Source organism: Chelonoidis abingdonii, chromosome 3, assembly GCF_003597395.2.
Source record: "Chelonoidis abingdonii isolate Lonesome George chromosome 3, CheloAbing_2.0, whole genome shotgun sequence".
NCBI classification, from domain to species: Eukaryota; Metazoa; Chordata; order Testudines; family Testudinidae; genus Chelonoidis; species Chelonoidis abingdonii.
In genome coordinates, this window is record NC_133771.1 from 177,176,462 (window position 1) to 177,199,103 (window position 22,642).

At 43.3% G+C, this 22,642-nt stretch overlaps 1 protein-coding gene across 7 annotated transcripts in view; it reads left to right on the plus strand.

Annotated features, from left to right (window-relative positions):
- BICRAL (BICRA like chromatin remodeling complex associated protein) overlaps positions 1–22,642 on the plus strand; it is a 76,242-nt gene that overhangs the window by 47,831 nt on the left and 5,769 nt on the right. For all 7 annotated transcript variants that reach the window (XM_075064361.1, XM_075064360.1, XM_075064359.1 and 4 more), the window contains exons 3-11: positions 2,909–2,957; positions 3,057–3,125; positions 6,710–8,413; positions 10,727–10,832; positions 17,265–17,365; positions 18,087–18,148; positions 18,292–18,437; positions 18,632–18,726; positions 20,781–20,883. In XM_075064361.1, the coding sequence (XP_074920462.1) occupies positions 2,909–2,957; positions 3,057–3,125; positions 6,710–8,413; positions 10,727–10,832; positions 17,265–17,365; positions 18,087–18,148; positions 18,292–18,437; positions 18,632–18,726; positions 20,781–20,883 (2,435 nt within the window). The remainder of the gene's footprint in view (positions 1–2,908; positions 2,958–3,056; positions 3,126–6,709; positions 8,414–10,726; positions 10,833–17,264; positions 17,366–18,086; positions 18,149–18,291; positions 18,438–18,631; positions 18,727–20,780; positions 20,884–22,642) is intronic.

The window sequence follows — 22,642 nt, forward strand, 5'->3', positions numbered from 1 at the left end:
ATATATTACCCGCCATGGCGGCGCCACTCTAGGGGGCGACCTGCTGGCCCGCTGGAGTTGCTAGGGTAAAAGTCTTCCGACGAACGTGCACGCACGGCACGTGCACCTACTGGAATGGATATGAGCAACACATCTCGAAGAACAACAGTTACAAAGGTGAGTAACCGTGCTTTTCCTTAATTAGTGTAATTAGCAGAACAAGTGGCTGGAAACAAATTAGGTCCATTCTAAGATTAGCTCTGTATTTTACAGTTAAAAATCACTATTTAGTCTTATTATTGCAATGGAGTTTGAACTGGAATGTACTTTATGAAGATTTTGAAAAATATTCAGTTTTTCCCCCCCTATTTTCAATCTAGTTTAATTAAAAGCCAACTGTAGTTATTTATTCTAGCTAATTAGGCTTGATTTAAATAGATATGACAATTAACTGAGTAGGAATGAATCAGATATCCAGTTCCATGAAAATGTTCTCATACTAAATTAAAGCCCTATTCTAGAGGCACAGAGTGCAACTGGCTGAACAGGGCACATGTATAGTACTAGTAGCAGCATGATTTTCTTGGTGTTTGTGAGCTTATGCTATAAACTTATATGGAGACTTGAGATGTCTTTATTTTGTTTTCTGTTTTTCTTTTAGGATGATCAAGAAAGAAGAGGGAAATTTTAAGATTGACTCTGGTGTTTATTGAGGAGATCCATAAAAATGTTTTTCAAAATGTTTTATTAGTACTATTTACAAATAAAGATTATTTCTGTTAAATCAAAGAGGTCATGTAACTTTTTGAATTGAATGTGTACATTAATGGCTGTGTCAAGAAAATAATTGTATAATTGCTATATTTAGCAATATCTACAAAGTAATCCCTGTAATTTAAAGTCACATGTTGGTATGCATACCTTGAGAATTTTTACCACCAGATTTGCATTGCATGAATGTGTGTATTTTTTTAATACACTTGAACTGCAAATACTGAATTCATCTAGCTGCACTGCTTTTTTTAATTGTGTATCAATGTTTTGTTCAATGAAAGAGTATCTTGAAGGCTCTTAACCAAAGTAAGCTGTCATGGGAGGGTAACTGGTTAAAAGATAGGAAACAAAGGGTAGGAATAAATAGGCAGTTTTCAGAATTGAGAGAGGTAAATGGTGGTTTCCCCAAGGGGTCTGTACTGGGACCAGTCCTGTTCTACATATTCATAAATGATCTAGAAAAAGGGGTAAACAAGTGAGGTGGAAAACCTACAGATGATACAAAACTACTCAACATAATTAAGTCCCAAGCAGACTGCGAAAAGCTACAAAAGGATCTCACAAAACTGGGTGACTGGATAACAAAATGGCTAATGGAATTCAATGTTGACAAATGTAAAGTAATTCACATTGGAAAACATAATTCCGACTGTACATATAAAATGATGGGGTCTAAATTAATTTAGCTGTTACCACTCAAGAAAGAGATCTTGGAGTCATTGTGGATAGTTCTCTGAAAACATCCACTCAATGTGCAGCGGCAGTCAAAAAAGCAACAGAATGTTGGGAATCATTAAGAAAGGATAGATAATAAGACAGAAAATATCATATTGCCTCTCTATAAATCCATGGTATGCCCACATCTTGAATACTGCATGCAGATGTGGTCACCCCCATCTCAAAAAAAAGATATTGGAATTGGAAAAGGTTCAGAAAAGGGCAACAAAAATGATTAGGGGTATGGAACAGCTTCCAATATGAGGAGAGATTAATAAAACTGGGACTTTTCAGCTTGGAAAAGAGACAACTAAGGGGGATATGATAGAGGTCTATAAAATCATGACTGGTGTGGAGAAAGTAAATAAGGAAGTGTTATTTACTCCTCTCATAACACAAGAACTAGGGTCACCAAATGAAATTAATAGGCAGCAGGTTTAAAAAACAAAAGGAAGTAAGTTTTTTTCACAACACACAGTCAACCTGTGGAACTCCTTGCCAGAAGGATGTTGTGAAGGCCAAGACTATAACAGGGTTCAAAAAGAACTAGATAAATTCATGGAGGATAGGCTCCATCAATGGCTATTAGCCAGATGGTACCCAGTATGGCCTTTGTATCAAGTTCATCAAAAAGAAAATGCATTTCTAGTCGGTTATACACACTTTGATTTCATTTGGAAAAGATATAACTTTTCCCCACAGCACGACAAACGATAATGTGTATGTTGTTTCACGAAGAAAACTCTTTCCCCTCTTTTTAATCAAGATAGACTGGCGCAATGAAAACATCTTAAAGATATTTATTTATTAAATATGGGTAAGCTCTTTATCAGGACACTAACCAATTTGCCAGGCAATAGAGCTCCACTCATCGAGAGCAGACTCTGTCACTTATCGCTACAGATTTCATCACAAATATCACCATCTCTACACTCTTACTTGATTCATCTCGAAATACCATTGTTTGTTCCATTTAATGCCAAACTCTGTATGTGTTATTATAGAATACTTGGGTATTTTTTTAAACAGATGGTGTAATTCCGTAGTGGCCCTTACAGAATGGGAGAGTTAAACTATGTTAAAGTGATATTTAGATGTTTATCTTGGAGTAAATGAATATTTGGTAAACGCCTGAAATTCTGAAAATGTAATGATTGAGAATGTCCTCGCTCTTTGAGGAAGCCTCTTTTACAAAAAAAAAAAAAAAAAAAAAAAAAAAAAAGGAGTGAAAAATATAAATTTACATATTAACATGGTTTGCTGAAAACAAAAAAGATAGATCCTCAGTTGATGTAAATTGGCATAGCTCTATTGAAGTCAGGGGAGCTACACTGATTTACATGAACGGAGCACCTGGCTCAAGGTTTTTTTTGTCTTAATTATGCTTTTTAAACAAATGTACGTACTTAGTGATAACTTTTTTTGTTTCTTTTTTAAGAGATCCACAGGCACTGAATTATTTTCTACATGGTCCTAGTAGTAAATCTGTAAGTAGTATTCTACTATACTACTCTAAAATTACATGAACTTTAGTGACTGCTTTATTATTAGTTTAATGTTACTTTACTACATTTGTGCCTTAACAGAGCAATGAAGACTTGACTAATGCAGGGTACTCTGCAGCCAATTCTAATTCAATTTTCGCCAACTCCAATGTAAGTATTCAGAAGAGAAAATGTGTATTTATTGTGATTACACGCTTTCATCATAGTTTGTCCTGCATACAACTAAATGGAGTAGATGTTAATAGTGTTAATAACTGACATAAAATAGGCACATCCAGACACTGAAAACTGTGCATGTATGTTTAAAGCACCTGTAACTTCTTTGTAGTTGCAGTTTTTATAAAGGAAAATTGTCCTCATCTACTCCCTTTATTATTTATTTATTATTTTTATTTTATTTATTAACGTTTATTTTGCAGTACAAACATGTAGCAAATGACATTATTCCCTACTACAAACAGCTTACAGTCTAAAAGACAAAGGTGTGACAGGAGGATAAGACAAACACAGTGGTTGGATGAAAGTGGGGAAAATGGTTTTAGGGTGTGCACAATTTTCAGCTAGCCAGGAACAATGATCACAATTTGTCACCTGTCTAGCCATTATTAGGCAGCTGTTCCCTGTATACATCATGGTAGAGGTGAGTTTTAAGGAGGCACATGAAGAAGAGCAAAGTCGTGGCTTTGTGGATTTTGACTAGGATCTCTTCCCACATATCAGAGAGAAAGCAGGAAGGTGCTCATGGGAGAAGTGGGCAATGTGTGACTTTTCTTTCCTGTGACAGTCACTGGTAGCTCCCTTGGGTCCTGCTGATTGCAGGAATGGGGGAAGTAGGAGCCTATTTTCTGTGTTTCAGAAACTGGAGATGCCCATAGGAAACAGAGTATTTTCCTGGGGGAGGCAGGAGATGCTGGGGAAAGTGGGAGTTGCTGAGGGCAATTGGATTGTTTTGAGGGGAGGAGTGATCCTTTAGGGCAGAGGTGGGCAAACCATGGCCTGTGGGCCACATCTGGCCTGCGGGACCATCCTGCCCGGCCCCTGAGCTCCTGGCCTGGGAGGCTAGCCCCCGGCCCTTTCCCTGCTGTCCCCTCTGCCCCAAGCCTCAGCTTGCTCGCTGTGCCACTGGCGCAGTGCTCTGGGCAGCAGAGCTGTGAGCTCCTGGGACAGCGCAGCTGCAAAGCCCGGCCTGACCGGGCTCTGTGCTGCGTGGTGGTGGGAGTGGCGTGGCCCATCTCCAGCCGGGTGGTACGGCTATAGCGTCACTAGCTACTGGTGCTTCAGGGGGCACAGAGCAGGGGGGATTGGATAGACTGCAGGGGCATTTGGGGTGGTGGTCAGGGGGGGCAGGTGCGGGAGGAACAGGGGGTTGAATGGGGGCAGGGGTTCCGGGGGGAGCAGTCAGGAAGGCAGCAGTGGCTTGGCATGGGGGCGGTCAGGGACAGGGTCCGGGGGCAGTCAGGGGATAGAAGAAAGGGGTGGTGGAGGACGGGCCGGGGTGGGCTGTTCAGCGATAGGAGAGGAGGGCTTTGGATGGGGTCGCAGCTCCGGATGGTCAGGGGACAGGGAGTGGAGGGGAGTATGGATGGGGCAGGGGTCCTGGGGGAGCCGTCAGGGAACAGGGGTGTTGGATGGGGCAGGAGTCCCGGGGTGGGGGGGGGAGGGAGGAGGCGGGCCATGACCCCCTCCCCTAACCGGCCCTCCATACAATTTATGAAACCCGATGCAGCCCTCAGGCCAAAAAAGTTTGCCCACCCCTGCTTTAGGGGCTTTGGGAAAGGCAGAGAGCCTGCTGTAGCCTGAGATGTTTGTGATGGGCGAGTAGCCAGGAGGGCAGTGGGAGCTGGGGCAGATGGCTTTTGGCTGTAGGTTCATGGGGCAATATCCTGCATTCTTCCCTCACTCTCATTTAGAGTAATAGGATTTAAGGCCAGGAGCGACCACCAGATCAATCTAGTCTGACCTGTGTATCACAGGCCACCAACACATGCACACTAAGCCCAACACCTGAAATTAGACCAAGGTGTTAAGGCCCACAGGAAACTAAACTAATATAAACCACTAGCAGAGAGTAGGAGGGACTGAGATGCACCAGTACCAAAGGACCCTTCAGTGGCAGGATATTAAGTGAAATACACCCACATGGACCTGACCATGCACCCATACCACAGAGGATGGGGAAGAATCCCCAAGGTCAATGCCAGTATGACCTGTGGAAAAATTCCTTCCTGACCCCACATAGGGCAACCAGCCTCTGAGTATGTGAGCATTAACAAGCCAGACAACCTGAGAGAGAGAATTATCAGTACCACCTGGAGTCCCATCCATGATCCCATCTCCAGCCATGGCCATCTGCTGCTTCAGAGGAGACAGAAAAACAAAAAACCCACAAAAACCAATATCACAATACCCAAACCAACACCAGAATACATTGGGGGGAAAATCCCTTGATCACCCCTACAGGTGACAGCTGATGCCTGAGCTTTTAAGAATATCTGACATGAACCAGAAGGCACTCTCAGGGTTGCTGAACCCCGTCCCCCACCATCCCATGCATAAATTGGTCCAGCTCTCTCTGAAAACTAATTAAGTTGTTTGTTCCCACAGCTCCTATTGAGAGGCTGTTCCTGAACCTTACTTCTCTGATGGTTAGAAACAGTCTTCTGATCTCCAGCCTGAATTTGTTCAAAGCCATTTTATACTCATTTTTAATAATCCTAGCCCATGTCACTCACTGAGCTCTATTTTCAGCCTCTCATATGCCCTCAGCTGCCACCACTGCTCCACAGTGAACTGACTCCCCACACATGGACAGGGAGTGGCCAGAACATAATTCCCAGATGGTGGATGATCCTTTGGGTAGCATAGTCAACTGGCACATGTTAGAGCAGACCCAAGGCTGTTCTCATGTGGACAGAGAATCTGGGAGATATAACCAGGTTTCAATTAGCCCCCCTTCTGTTGTGCCTAATAGAAGGTGCACACAGCAGAGAATGTGGCCCCTAAATTTTAGATGTTTCTGAAGTGCTGATAAAGTATTTATGCCAGATTTAATCCTTATGTTTTCATGCATGTACTGTATATTATAGTTTTACAGGTAAAATTGTAAGGTTTCTGTTACTTTTTTTGAGAACCTTTAATAAAATAGCAAGAACTATCCCTCAATATTCCAAAATGACAGAGATGCTTTCATAAAATAAGCTAGATTCAGTAAAAGGCAGACACAAATGTGAATTGAATAAATAAATTATACTCATGGAGTAGTGTGGCAATCAGTGAAAGGGGGACGAAAGCAAACACTGAAGGTAGAGGTCTGAGAGATTTCCTATATGGCAACTGTGTCATGCAGTAGTTTTCACAATGTTTATGTGAAACATCCAAAGCCAAAAATTCTCTAACCTTGAATCTGAAACTGTCTGAATTTCACACCCAGACCGTGCATTTATCATGGGCCAAAAAGGAATTGGGTTTTTGAAGACATCTTGGCTTTGGGTGGGTTGAGATTTGAATTTTGCACCTTAGGAGTGCTGCCCCAGCAGTTTGTTTTGAGGGCATAAGTGGTGCAAGAGCTTTGTGCTGGCCCTATGCACGGGTTGATCTTCACTGTGCATATGTAGCTACAAGGATGTGGTATTATAGAGGGGCTTTGTACTTTGCAGGGAAAAAATTAATTGGAAACCGTTTGTATCTTACATTATTTTAAAAATGCAATGTAATTTATTTATTTTTCATTTTAGAACACTGATCCTAAATCCGCTATCAAAGGTGTAAGCAATCAGCTTGGAGAGGGGCCTAGTGATGGACTACATCTGTCAAGTAGCCTTCAGTTTCTTGAAGATGAACTTGAATCTTCTCCTTTACCTGATCTCAGTGAGGATCAGCCTTTTGATATTCTTCAGAAGTCCTTACAAGAGGCCAATATTACTGAACAGACTTTGGCAGAAGAGGCATATCTGGATGCCAGTATAGGTTCTAGCCAACAGTTTGCACAAGCTCAGCTTCATCCTTCTTCATCAGCATCCTTTACTCAGGCTTCTAATGTGTCTAATTACTCAGGTCAGACGCTGCAACCTATAGGAGTTACTCAAGTGGTACAGCAACCAGTTGGAGCATCTTTTGCAAGCAATACAGTTGGTGTGCAACATGGTTTTATGCAACATGTGGGAATTAGTGTTCCCAGCCAGCATTTGTCTAATAGTAGTCAGATTAGTGGTTCGGGGCAGATACAGCTAATTGGTTCATTTAGTAATCAACCTTCCATGATGACTATTAACAACCTTGATGGATCTCAGATTATATTGAAAGGCAGTGGACAGCAAGCACCTGCAAACATGAGTAGCGGACTCTTGGTTCATAGACAAACTCCTAATGGTAACTCACTGTTTGGTAACTCAAATTCAAGTCCAGTAGCACAACCTGTAACTGTCCCATTTAACAGCACAAATTTTCAGACATCTTTACCAGTGCATAATATCATTATTCAGAGGGGTCTAGCACCAAATTCTAATAAAGTTCCAATTAATATCCAACCAAAGCCTATTCAGATGGGTCAGCAAACAGCTTACAATGTGAATAACTTGGGAATACAGCAGCATCATGTACAACAAGGGATTCCTTTTGCTTCAGCGAGTTCACCTCAGAATTCCGTAGTTGGTCCTCATATGTCTGTTAATATTGTTAATCAACAAAACACAAGAAAATCAGTTACTCCTCAAACAGTTAGTAATGCTGGCGGTAGTATTGTTATCCATTCTCCTATGGGACAGCCTCATGTATCTCAAAATCAGTTTCTCATACCTACAAGTCTCTCTGTCAATTCTAATTCTGTTCATCATGTCCAGACCATAAATGGACAACTTCTTCAGACTCAACCTTCCCAGTTGGTTTCTAGCCAAGTATCTGCTGAGCATGTTATGCTGAACAGGAACTCTACAAGCATGCTCAGGGCCAACCATTCATATTCAGGACAGATGCTGAATAATCAGAATACAGCTGTTCAGTTAGTTTCTGGTCAGACATTCACAGCTCCTGGAAGTCAAGTTATAGTAAATCATGGAACTTCTCAAATTGTTGGTGGACAGGTGCCATTACAACAGGCATCACCAACAGTGTTGCATTTATCACCCAGTCAAAGTAATGTTTCTCAAGGTAGATCAGGTTTTACTGCAATGTCACCTGGACAGTCTACAGTCTCAAATATGTCAGCATCTAATCGGTATACTGTTGTAAGTTCTTCTGGCACAGTACATCCCAGCCTGGGGCCACCAGTTCAGTCGGTTGCATCAGGAGGAAATTTTACTGGAGATCAACTTACACAGCAGAATAGAACACAAGTTTCAGTGAGTGTATCACATTGTCTTCCTGTTTCCTCTTCTAAATCTATCAGCACTTTCAGTCGCACATCAGTAGGAGTAACACAGCAACAGTTCACTTTTGCTCAGGTATGAATACCCTTTAAGTGCCAACAAAATTGCACAAAAGCATTCTAAATCATTTCCTGTTTCTTTGGTGGGGAAGGACATTAATAGGTAGTGTCCTTTAATACTGTATTCTCCAAAAATATTCACACACAATTTACTGTGTTTACGGTAATTGTTTTATAAACAAATATCCAATTCCAGCTGCAACCATTTAATCAAAAAACCTCTTTGAATGTTTCTTTAATGTGGATGAATCTATCATTCCCATTAATTCAGATAGTCTTGCTTTTGTTGATTAGTGGTGGAATTTTTAAAGGTGTTCAGCATGGGCCTATTTCTGCTTCCAGTGAAATCAATTAAAGTTTTACCATTGATTTCAGCGGGAGCAGCACTATGCCAAGTCAGGACATTTGAAAATCACACTGTTGGAGTCATAAGGCAAAACTCTGGCATGTACTAAGTACCTGAAGATCATTGTGACTTCAATGATAGTTATGCATGTGAAGGTCCTCTCAGTATTTGGCCCACAGAAATTGGAGATGGAAAAGAGTATATGGTGCTCTAGGCCATTTCTCTGCCAGCACAGGATTATTCCCTGCAGCAGATTTTATTTAATTCTCTGTTCAGTATGGCTTTAAATGTCTCAGTCAGTTTGGATTTTCAGTTTTGAAGTTTGGGGCAGAGACACACTCTTGTGTAGACCATTGAAAGAGTTACAAAGAGCTGAATTTTGTGGAGCTCTTTGGGGAGAAAAAATTCTCATATAATCAGTTGTGAAAGAGAAGGCTTATAAATATGCCGCCTTTAGTAAGTGATCAGTAAAATTAAAATAGTGCTATTCTGTGTAACTCTGAATCAGAAACTACATATGTGTTTTGGGATGGGGAAAACAAGCTGGATTGATTTGTGGTGTTGGGGGCAGTAAGTGAATGACTAGTGTCACGTGATCAGCAGTGGGAATTTATACCACTTCTGAAATCAGCTAGTTATTTTATATTTTCCTTAAGCATAATAAATTGGTCTAGTTACCTGTTCTTCTTTGAGATGTCTTCTGTACTTCCTCACTTGTGGGATGGGCACTTCGGGAAGTTTTGAAAAGCAGTGTTCATTGGAGCCACAGAAGTGCCCTCTTGTTGGCATTGCAAATTCTGAGCCATGAAAGGGCTGTGTGGCCCCCGCTAACTCAGTTCTTGTCCATGATTAGCTCTAGCTTTTTTCTGTGCTCGCAGCCATATTTTTAATTTCAAACCACCCTTATTTTATTGTTAAATTGTATTTTAATTAATTAGTTCTAGATAGTGTACCACTCTCTGGACCAGGATTCTTGTACAGCTTGAGAGACCCTCACAAGTTAGGAATATGCAGATATGACTTCCAGAGGAAAAAAGGGTTACTTAGTTATCTCACAAATGGTGACTTTCCATAGTTGGTCTTCTTCCTTGGTGTTGTACTCTCATGCAACTCTTCAAATTTATATATTTAGGACAGTGGCATTTTTGAAACCTGTATTGAAGGCACTTATTAGGATGGGTAGGGATGGATAGTCTTTTTCTGGTTTATGGGGACATGGTACAGTAGTCTTGAAGATTTCCTTCCTCTTCTGCAGAAGGACCTCCCAGAACTTTTCAGCATTCTAATGCTGCCAGTTCTATTAGCTGATAGGACAAATAAAAGAACCAGTAATTACACAGAAAATGTGTTACACATCAGTACTCTTGGTACTTCTGAGGACTGACTGGCACTGTGTTGTATAGGATCTGATTATTTAATATGTCAGAACACAAAGTATAGAAGAGAAGGGAGTGTAGGGAAATAGTTAATTTCGAACCAGTCAGCACAACATGATTATTGTTCATGTTTGGGATTCCAAATTTCATTAAAATACCACATAAGAGCTATTAGATGCTGTGTGTGTCAGCTCATCTGAGATTGAAATTTATTAATATGATTGCATTGAGTTTCTCTCTTAATTTCTAGGTGTGGGGGGGTCATTGTTTTGGTACTGAGAGAAGGTAAAACTAGACTTACTGCTATCATGGTTAACCTTGCAGATGATGAATTGTTTTAGAAGATTTAGATTTGGAGAGGGAGTTCTTTGAAGGAAAGTGGCCTATATAGAGAAAATATTTAATAAGAAATCTCTTCAGAAGAAATGGTATGTAGTGAAAATTTAGTTTTTGTTCTCATTTTGTTTCTTCGATGACATTCTTACATAATCACAGTAGGGAAAAGAGTTGAGCTCAGTTGTAGGTTTCCTTTTTGCATTGTTATTAGGTCTATTAAAACTACAATGATTACTAGACTAACCTTTATTTCTCTACGGCATTTTCACAGGCTCAGAAAAAAGTTATGAACCAGTCCTCACCAGTTTCTGCATCAAAGTCACAGGATAGCTTGAGACAACCTCCGCTAACAGGTCTTCTGAGTAACACATTGCCAGGTCAGATAAAGTCTTTTCATGATGGTTTCCCCAATTCCTCTGGCATATGAAGTGGGTTCTCCTTCATTATGTCAGGTGCTGACTGATGATCGGTGGTGACAGGGGGTCTTAACGATTATTCTTCGAGTGCTTGCTCATATCCATTCCAAGTAGGTGTGCGCGCGCCGCGTGCACGTTCGTTGGAAGATTTTTACCCTAGCAACACCCGGCGGGTCGGCTAGGCGCCTCCTGGCGTGGCGCCGTTACGGCACCGAATATATACCCCAGCCGACCCGTCCGCTCCTCAGTTCCTTCTTACCTCCCGTGTCGGTCGTTGGAACAGTGGAGCGCGGCTTAGCCTTTTTCGACTTACCTAGCTATTCACCCGTTCTTGTTTTTCTCGGCACCAGTACGACTCACGGTACCATTCTCCGGTGCGGTATGATACCTGGCACACCGATTATAGAGGTGCCCCGCACGGACGCTCGGCTCCGCCATGGCCATCTCAGCACCCATCGGGGTCTTCCCATGCTGACAGCGCTACCTATGGCAATATAGCCCTACAGAGCCATGCCCTTCCTGAGACCCACAGCACGGAACGAGCCCCACAGTGGTCTTTCTGGACGCCCTGGGCATATCACCAGGCCCAGGGCGAACCCACAGTCACATCCCGGTCCGCCCCATCAGACCATCATGCACCGGAGGCCACTATCAGCCGCCCTCCTCCGGCAGATACGGACCTTTCTGCTTTGACGCAGGACCCTCAGCCTCCCCCGGATCCTGACGTCCCCCTGGAGCAAGAGCCACAACAGGACCCACTTGTACCGGGCCTGTCGTCGTCCTCCTCGCCAGACGAGGCAGTAGCAGGCACGTCGACATCGGGCCCACCCCCTATTGACCTCCGGGCCCACCAAGATCTCCTTCGGCGAGTGGCCTTGAACGTCAACTTACCAGTAGAGGAGGTTCCGGAGGTGGAGGACCCAGTCGTGGACATTCTGTCCGCAGATGCCCCGACTCGCGTGGCCCTGCCGTTCATAAGGTCGATCCAAGCCAAAGCAGACACCATTTGGCAGTCTCCAGCATCTATCCCGCCTACAGCCAGGGGTGTGGAAAGAAAGTATATGGTACCCTCGAAAGGGTATGAATACCTGTATACTCGTCCTACTCCATGCTCTCTGGTCGTACAATCTGTTAATGAGAGAGAGCGCCCATGGCGCAGGAGCAAGCCCCCGCCCCACCAAAATCGCGGGAGGCTAAACGGGATGGATCTGCTGGGATCGTAAGGTTGTCTACTCTCTGCTGGGGCCTTCACTGTGGGTGGGCTAACCAGCAAGCCCTCCTCAGCAGGTACAGTTATAATACCTGGCAGTCGATGGCAAAAATCACTGAGCTGGGTTCCCGCAGGATTTCCCGTCCCGAGTTTCCAAAGCCTTCTGGAGGAGGGGGAAGAAGGTAGGCTTGGACTTCTTCTGCAGGCCTCTCTCGATGTTTTGCTGATTCAGCGGCATAGAAACTTGTAGCCTGGACCTGGAATTGCAATGCGGAGAATATCGTGGTTGTGCAGGTTCCTTCTCGGGTCTACCCCCTAAACTGCAACACACTATCCAGGACCTTCTTGTTCGAAGGCCAGGGCCTTGTCTCGGAGAGAAACGGACCCCAGACTCCAAGAGTCTTTAAAAGACAATCGCATTATTCATGCCCGCTCTCTTGGATGCACAACCCCCGCAGACTCAGCGCAGATCCTTCCGGGCCAAGCCCCTCACGCGGGGCCCTTACCCCACCCCGGGCCTGACTCGACAAGGACTTTAATAGGAGGCGTGGTCCCGGAAACCGCAGACGTCAGTTTCCGGTTTTGCAAGGGGCCAAAAACAAATATAGTTCCGCCAAAACCACCCAGCGGGACCCAAAATGCAAAACTTTTTTGAAGGCGTGCGCCCCGAGGGACAGCAGCAGCGCCACCAGTCTTTTCCCGGATCCTCTCCAGTTTTTCCCCAATCGTCTTTCCCTTCCCTCCTGGCCGTGGATCCATTAAAACATCAGGACCGTTGGGTTTCCTCCGCATACGGTGGAGCTTTGGATACCACCTCCAACAGTTTTATTTTCGCCCATATTATTTCCTTCCCCAAACCCCCCCTTCCCCCATCCCTCTTTCAGGGACCCCTTCTCACGAGCAACTCCCTCTCGCAGGAGATTTTCCGCACGCTCCTCGAAATCGGAGCTATAAGAGGAGGTGCCGGAGGAGTTTTTCAGGGGCAAGGGGGTTTTACTCCCGATACTTCTTTTAATCCCCAAGGGGCAAAAAGGAGGTCTCCGACCCATCCTGGCGACTCTGCGGTCTCAAACGCCCTTCTTAAAAGAAGCTGAAATTCCACCCATGCATGTCCCTCTGGGGGACCCTATAATCCCTTCCCTGGATTCCGGAGACTGGTACGCTGCTCTCGACATGAAGGACGCATAACTTTCATATCTCCACCATTTACCCCCCGCACAGACAATGTTACCTGCGGTTCATGGGTGCAGCGTCAGCACTACCAATTTACGGTCCTCCCGTTCGGCCCTCTCCACTGCCCACGCGTTTTCACAAGTGTATGGCTTTTGTAGTGGCCGCCTTCCTCCGTCGTCGACACCACATCCGGGTCTTCCCCTACCTAGACGACTGGCTTATCCGCGGGACCTCCGAGGCTCAGGTCGCCAGACATGTTGCCATCGTCATGGACCTGTTCGAGCGATTGGGGCTCATGGTCAGTATAGACAAGTCCACCTTAGTGCCCACTCAAAGAATCGAATTCATTGGAGCCGTCCTAGACTCCACGCTCACAACAGCCTACCTCCCGCTTCCCCATTTTCGGGCAATAGTCGCTGTCATAGAAAGCCTTCAGACATACCCAACGACAACTGTCCGTACTTGCCTCAGCCTTCTCGGGCAGATGGCAGCGTGCACTTTTGTAACCAAGCACTCCAAGCTTCGCCTTCATCCCCTTCAAGTCTGGCTGGCCGCTGTCTACCGCCCACACAGAGACGCCACAGACATGGTCATCACTGTTCCTCAGAGTGTCTTAGGCACCCTGACCTGGTGGCTGACACCATCTCTGGTGTGTGCAGGCATGCCGTTCCATCAGAGGCAACCGTCTATATCTCTAACAACGGATGCGTCATCTCTGGGCTGGGGGGCACACATGGGCCACCGTCGTACGCAAGGCCTCTGGTCTGCCCAAGAGCTGTCGTTGCACATAAACATTCGGGAGCTACGAGTGGTTCGCCTTGCCTGCCAGGCGTTCCTCCCTCATCTACGAGACCGCTGCGTCCTAGTGCTCATGGACAACACAACTGCGATGCACTATGTAAACAAACAAGGCGGGACTCATTCTCTTCCCCTTTGCCAGGAAGCGATCGAACTGTGGGAATTTTGTATAGCCCACTCGATAGACCTAGTGGCGTCCTTTCTCCCGGGGGTCCAGAATACACTGGCAGACCAGCTCAGCAGATCCTTCCTCACCCACGAGTGGTCACTTCACCCAGATGTAGCGCACTCCATCTTCCAACAGTGGGGGTTTCCCCACGTAGACCTCTTCGCCTCCCGCAGCAACCGGAAGTGTCAGAGGTTCTGCTCGTTCCAGGGCCTAGCCCAGGGCTCGATATTGGACGTCTTCCTAATGTTTTGGTCAAACCACCTGCTTTATGCCTTCCCACCCTTCCCATTGGTGCACAAAGTTCGGCTGAAGCTTCGCACGGACGAGGCTCGCCTCATTCTGATCGCCCCTGCGTGGCCCCGGCAACACTGGTTTATCACATTGCTGGACCATTCGATAGCCAGCCCGATTCCCTTGCCCCTCTATCAGGACCTGATCATGCAAGACCACGGCAGGCTTCTCCATCCAGACCTGCAGTCCCTCCATCTTACGGCGTGGCTCCTCCGTGGTTAACTCAGTCAGAGTTGCGCTGCTCTACCCCGGTGCAGGAGGTACTCCTGGGCAGCAGGAAACCCTCCACTCGCGCTACATACTTAGCCAAGTGGAAGTGGTTCTCTTGCTGGTGTCAGCAGCAGGATGCAGCACCTACCACGGCTTCCATACCCATGATTCTAGATTACCTCTTGTATCTCAAGCACCAGGGCCTCGCACTATTGTCCCTGCGAGTTCACCTAGCAGCTATCTCTACTTTCCATCCTGGAGAAGGTACATACTCTGTTTTTTCCCACCCTATGGTCTCCAGGTTCCTTAAGGGGCTGGATCGCCTTTTTCCCCCGGTGCGACGCCCTGCACCGACCTGGGACCTCAATTTGGTTCTGACAAGACTTATGACCCCCCCGTTCGAGCCCTTGGCGACCTGCTCACTCCTCTATTTATTGTGGAAGACGGCGTTCCTGGTTGCCATTACATCGGCTAGGAGAGTCTCAGAGCTTCGTGCTCTGATGGTGGACCCGCCTTACACGATATTCTATAAGGAGAAGGTGCAGCTACGGCCGCATCCAGCGTTCCTCCCGAAGGTGGTTTCGTCTTTTCACCTCAACCAGGACATATTTCTCCCGGTTTTCTTCCCTAAGCCACACACATCACGTAGGGAGCAACAGTTGCACTCGCTGGACGTCCGCAGGGCGCTAGCTTTCTATATTGACCGCACAAGGCCTTTCCGTAAAACGCCCCAACTCTTTGTGGCAGTGGCGGACCGGATGAAAGGTCAGCCCATCTCTTCCCAGCGGATTTCCTCCTGGGTAACGGCTTGCATCCGGGCTTGCTACGATCTGGCTCACGCCTCTCCGGGTCACGTTACCGCACATTCAACTAGAGCCCAGGCCTCGTCGGCCGCCTTCCTCACTCGAGTTCCTATCCAGGAGATATGTCGAGCAGCTACATGGTCTTTGGTACACGTTTGCTTCCCACTATGCCCTAGTACAACAATCCAGAGGAGATGCAGCCTTTGGCTTGGCCGTCTTGCACTCTGCAGTCTCTCACTCCGACCCCACCGCCTAGGTAAGGCTTGGGATTCACCTACTTGGAATGGGTATGAGCAAGCACTCGAAGAAGAAAAGACGGTTACTCACCTTTGTAACTGTTGTTCTTCGAGATGTGTTGCTCATATCCATTCCACACCCGCCCTCCTTCCCCACTGTCGGAGTAGCCGGCAAGAAGGAACTGAGGAGCGGACGGGTCGGCTGGGGTATATATTCGGTGCCGTAACGGCGCCACGCCAGGGGGCGCCTAGCTGACCCGCTGGGTGTTGCTAGGGTAAAAATCTTCTGACGAACGTGCACGCGGCACGCGCACACCTTCTTGGAATGGATATGAGCAACACATCTCGAAGAACAACTGTTACAAAGGTGAGTAACTGTCTTTTTTTTTTCCATTTGAGGAACAACGGTGCTGAGCCCACAGACTTTCTCTTTAGCAATTGATCATAGGCTCTTTTTCCAACAAGAATTGTTAGTAGCCATCTGATTCTATTTGCTGGAATGATAGACAAGATGTATTCTTGGAATGAGCAGTCAAAAATCTTTTCCCACAATCCAAATGTGTCATCTGTGTGATGTGTTTAAGCGAAGGAAGTGAGAAATATCAAGTCACTTTCAAACCAAGGTCTTCTGCTGAAAAATTCCAGTTATGTCTTTGAGACTTCCAGCCATCCTCATGTGATAACAACTCTAACTACTCACCATTTTGTCTTTCCTGGTTGTCTTGGAATCTAATCAACAGTTATTGTTTTGCAGAGAGAATGTTAATATCGGTTTTCAGTTAAAGTAGTGATGCACTGAATGCGAGAAGATATTATGTGGGTTCTTAAAATGGCAGCATCCTAATTACAATTTTAAAGTTTCTAATATAGACTTAAGTCATCAGGAAATGTCACTAGACTTCTAGGTCCATTTTGATTTAATATATTACAATGAATGTACATGTTCTACACAATGTTTCTGTGCAAAATGTAACAGTACTATTTGTGTTACATGTGGTGGGGATGTTGGGCTGAGATGATTCCTCTAAATTAAACAGCTAGACAATCAGGTGGGAGGCTACCCATCTGAATCTACAACAGTGTGTGATCTCACCACTCATTCACAGAGTGCTGCAGAGTCTTGAGTTTATAATTTTGGGGAAGTATTAGTAAAAAGCTGAATAGACTCCAATTTATCTTTTTTCAAATCTCTTTTGGGATGATACTTGATTTTTTTCTTATTTTGAATTGATGTGTTTAGATATTTTAGACTGATTTTCTTTATTTATAAACATGGTTATAGTTTTCAGCACTGTAGTATCTGAGGACTATTTTACTATGTGTATTGATTTCCTTACATGACTGCAGTAGCAATACTCTTATACACACTGTTAATGTATCAGCATCTATTGATACGTAATTTTCAGATCAAGTAAAGGATTAAGCACAGGTCTTCAAATATTCTGTGATGGTTTGTTTTAAGAATCATGAGTAATAGACTCTTTTAAATGTGTACTTTTATAGGACAGGATTCTGGAGGTAAAATCATCCAGCAACCTTTAGGAACAACACAGTCGCAGCAGGAAAAAGTAGTAGGAGCATCTCCTATCCAACAAAATGTGCAGGTAGGGAGCGTTTTTCAGTTAATCCGTTTTTCTTAATTTTAATGAAGATAAGGAACCAGGAACAGTGTAGAAATACTAATGAATAATCTCCTACATGTTATTCTCATTGATCCCTATCCTAAACACAATCATTAATATTCCAGAAGTTTGTTTTGGTGGGAGTAAGGAAAGAGGAATATCTTCCAACCTCTTAGAGATATTCCAGGAGCCTCTTTAAAGTTTTAAAAACAAAACCTTTTCCTGTTTTCTAAATATGAATGAATCAATATAGCAATCTGAGTGAAGGGATGTCTGCTAATTCAATACCGTGCGCTCTGCTCTTGATATCCAGTCGATCAGCAAAGTGCTCTAAGGCTACACCCCCTAGTTACTCCATTGCATTTTTTATTCTTTATGTCGTGGGACTCAATTGTTAGTGGTGTTGTTTACTACCTATGTGGTAGGTTTCTTTTTGGGGGACTGTGTAAGATGAGATACATAGTTTTCCCCATTGCTTACTTCATTTGTGAGCAAAGCAGGAGTCATTTATGGTAGCTCACATTTATGGCAACGACTTCAAGTAATCTGATTTCATTGATACAGAAACCTACAGAAAATAAATGTGAGAAGCAATTGAAAGTATTTTGTACTTAATGAGCAGTTTGTGCAAGGAAATTCTATAACTTATTTTTTCTAAAGGAAAATATAATGCCAATGTAATTGAGTTTTGGTTTGGTCCTAGGTGGATGTTCATACAGTTGGACAAAAGAGGCCTGCTGCTAAACAGCTAACAAAAGGAGCTTTGTAAGTCATTTTTTTTTCATTTGTAGTTTTGTTACACACATTTCTACTAACCTCTGCCTCTCTCACTCTGTCAGTTTGTAAACTGTAATATAGCCTTGCAGTATTAGAATGTTAATTATTGATATTAGTCACTTTCCTTTTAGTATTCTGCAGCAGTTACAGAAGGACCAGGCACATGCTGTGACACCAGATAAAAGTCAGTTCAGATCGTTAAATGATGCAGTCCAGAGACTCCTCTCATATCATGTGTGCCAGGGATCACTGCCAACCAAGGAGGATTTAAGAAAAGGTAATTTATGTTTTAATTTGGTATGATAAAAGTTGTGCTGCTGCTGCTTAGAATTTTTAAGCAGTTAAATATTACATAGGGTGCTGAAAAAATTGATTGTGTAAATCAGAAAGACTAAAAAGAAAGGACACTTTTGCTAGTCTGTGCTAGTTATTGAAGAACATTATCTAAATGTATTCTTTGTGTCTTTTTAGTGGACAGTGAATTTGAATCTGTAGCCACGCAGCTTCTGAAAAGGACACAAGCTATGCTAAATAAGTACAGATGTTTGCTCATAGAAGATGCAATGGTAAGATTTATAAGCAAGAAAAACATTTTTGTGAAATGTATGGATCAGTTAATGCAAATTGGAATGTCTTATTAAAACAGGTTTAATGGTCCAGAATAGAGTGATCTCAGAGGTGTATTACTTCCCTCTTTTGTGGCTACCACTGTGGACGGTGAACGTAAACAAAATGTCTCGCGGCCCGCCAGTGGATTACCCTGATGGGCCGTGTACCATAGGTTGCTGACCCCGGTCTGAGCGATTGGCTGAACAAGAAGTAGGAGTGACTGGACTTGTAGATAGTGTTCCCTCTAAATTTTCCCACGCATATGCGGAATAAATTTTGTCATGTGCACTAATATGGAGGTGATGTGTCACACATCACCTCCATATTGGTGCATATAAAATTCATGTGATGGGGATGGAGCTGAGGGGTTCGGAGGGCTGGGGCAGAAGATTTGGGTGCGGGGGGTGAGGGCTCCAGGGTGGCGTCGGGGATGAGGGGTTTGGGGTGCAAGCTGCCCTGGGGCTGTGGTGGGGAGAAAGGACTCTCTTTACTATGCACCTGGACTTTATTCATAGCTCTGCCAAAGACATTCTGTATGGGTATGTCTACACTGCAATTAAAAACCCATGGCTGGCCTGTGCCAGCTGACTCTGCTGCCGGGCTGTTTCATTGCAGTGTAGACTTCTGGCTCAGGCTGAAGCCTATGCTCAGGCTGCAAGGTGAGAGGGTCCCAGAGCTCAGGCAGCAGCTCGAGCCTGGAAGTCTACACTGCAGTGAAACAGCCATGTAGTCCAAGCCATCCAAGCATGAGTCAGCTGGCATGGGCCAGCTGTGGGTGTCTCATTGCAGTGTAGACATACCCTGTATGACTTTGGACAAGTCACCTAGGCCTGATACAGCAAAGCACTTAAGAATGTGCTAATTTTAACTGTGCGAATGGTCCCACTGAGTTTGCTACTCACATTCTTAAAGTTAAGAAGGTGCATAAATGCTGTCTTCACTAGTAAAAACAAAAAGTTTTTAAATTCGTGTTAAACTAACCCTTGTTAAAATCCTAGTGAAGGCAAGGCAGAGGTCGTCTGCATCTTCATAGCAAAATATGCAGCACAGTTATAACTTCCCCAGACAGTAAGAAATATATGAAAACAGACTTACAATAAAAGTGCAGGCACAGGTATAACAGGGTACTTACAAAAAGGAAAAACTGCTGTCATTTATGTAAATAATAATGTTGGATCTATTGTGTGAATATCAGGGCATCATAGTTGCCTCAGGCTTGGTGTGCTTTAAAGTCTTCTTAAAATATAATTTAGGCATCTGACTCTCTCATTAGACGGCTATCTGATATCAAATATACTGGGAAATAATTGTGCATGCAAAAGAGTAGGTGGATATAAAAAAATCTGTCCTATATATTTTGAACAATATACAGTAATTCAGATTCCATAACATTGGAAAGGAAATGTTGTTTGGAACAGTGTGCCATAGTGTTGTATTTAATTGCATGGGATGTAATGTAGCAGGCAATGGGTGAATCCTCTAGTGCTTGGTGATGGATTTTTCCTGGCTTAATCTCATTGTCAGCTATGGATGCAGCAGAGCTTTCAGCACCAAAGAGTTAACTATAAAAAAAAAAAAAAATGGTGGGAAACAAGTGTGTTGATAAATGCTACAGTAAGGGCTCTTCATGAGTATTTTTTCTGACAGAGAACGTTATTTCATGCTAGATAATAAGCTGCAAATGTGAATGCTAAATAATGTAGCCCATCTTGAAATATTATTATTTGTATAAGTATAATGATTCACTGTTAAAACAAAGCTTTAACAACTACAAAATAATAAATAACTGCATTTTATTCCAGTAGTGCCTGGGGCCCCAATCAAGATTGTACATTGTACAAACACATAATAAAAGACAGTCCCTGCCCAAAAAAGTTAATACGAGTGGAATACAAAAAGAAGAAAAACCTAAATTTTTATTTAAAATCCATCCTGTCATGTTCCAAATCTGTGGCAGGATTGTTTTTTTATATGAGCATATGAAGTTATTTCTAGGAATTCTCTTTTGCAGCGGATAAATCCCTCTGCAGAAATGGTTATGATTGACAGGATGTTTAACCAGGAAGAAAGGGCATCTCTGTCCCGGGATAAGCGCCTTGCACTAATGGATCCTGGTAAGAAATGTTTTAACTTCAGCACTGTGAAGTAGAAAACTATTTGCATAATCTTCAAGTGTTAAAAACATTAGGGGCCAAACTGAGGTATTGATTTTAAGTGCAGTTCCTCTTTCTCCTTCAGAATTAATGGCTTATGGTGAAATCATACCTTCAGCTTCAAGAACCTAAGTTGACATGTTTTACATCAAGAAACATTGTAAGGTTAAAGTTGTTCTCAGGAAAAAAATAATGGGTGCACTGGTGGGAAACCATGCTAGAATCCTGTTAGCAACAATCATGTGTTGCTTGTATGGTTCGCAACAATCATTTTGTTGCTTCTGTGGACAGGACCTTTGAGTCTGCAGCAAGCCAGATACAATAATACTGAGAGAATGTGAATTCCCTCATTCACTTAATGAAGTGTTATTTTTGGAGCCCAATGACCACTTAAATTCCAGCATTGTTAACCATTTCACTGCTGACAGACACAACCAAAAACATTCAACAAATGCACTTGTGTAGTATAGGTATATGTTCCTGTTGCATCCTGATGCTCTGTTCATCTTAAAGGACATTCAGAGAATGTAAAATACAAATATTTGGACAATAAAATATTCTCGGAAATGGTCTTTTAGATATTGTATTCAGATAGTTAGGATGCTTGCAAATGCCTTGGTTCATTATTTTGCAAACCTTACTTAATGGAGTAGGAGATGTAGGATATAGTCCTTGTATTGCTGTCAGGTAAAACATATATGATCCTTCCTGTACTTCAGCATGCAGTAATTTGTGGATTTATTATAAAGCTGGTCTAGCAGCAAAGGCAATTGGATTTAGATATTTTGTTAATAACTCTTCTAGCTTCTTACTCTGTTATGTAATATTAAATGTAAGAACAGGGAGGGAGAAAAGAAGATAAAACTAAAACTCTTCAGCAGAATTGGACAGATTTGGGGTGGAATTCATATATATATATTGCAAATATAGGTGATACCTTTCTGTTGTTTGCTCCCTTGGCCTCATTACAATGTAAACTTGTGAAGCAAGTGGCTATCAATTTAGCATTTAAAGGCGACCTGCAAAGGAACAATAACAAAAATTGTTCTTTTTGCTTCTTTACCATCTATAAAGAAGGGCTAAAAGGATTTTTTAAAAAGGCTTTGAGACTTATTTTTACCATAGAAATACAACTGTATCTTTCCCGTTTTTGCTAGAGGATTAGTAGGACTAGATATCTGGAGTGGGAGCTTTTTCGCCCTTCAGTTGAAGGAGTAGATGGCTTCTTTTACAAGTTTTAGTTAAAAGGTTTTCAGATAGAAACAGAGTTTTGACCAATGTGGCTAAAAATCCCTTCTCCAGTCACTTGCCCAGATTTCAGTCTTCTAGCTTTATTAATCCTGCTTATTATTTCCCAACTGCTTATAGTGTGCTAGGTGCCTCACAGAAAGAATAAGACTGGTTCCCACCTTAAAGAGTTTATAGTCTAAATAGGCAAAACATATGGAGGATAGGGGAAAGGGATATAACGTACAAGCAAATTGTTTTCCTAATATGGCTAGTTGTCCAGTCTTCCAAGGAATCCTCCACCAGAAGTAGGGAAATCAGGAAATAATACTGTTAATATATAGCATAAAGCAGAAGCCAAAACAAAATCCCACCCCACAAAACTGTTTTTTTTCCTTTGCAGTAAAAATGTATTTCTCATGCATGATGCTGTGAAATGTAACATTGATTTAATATGAAACAAATGGTACAAAAGTGGGTGTTCTTATATTTT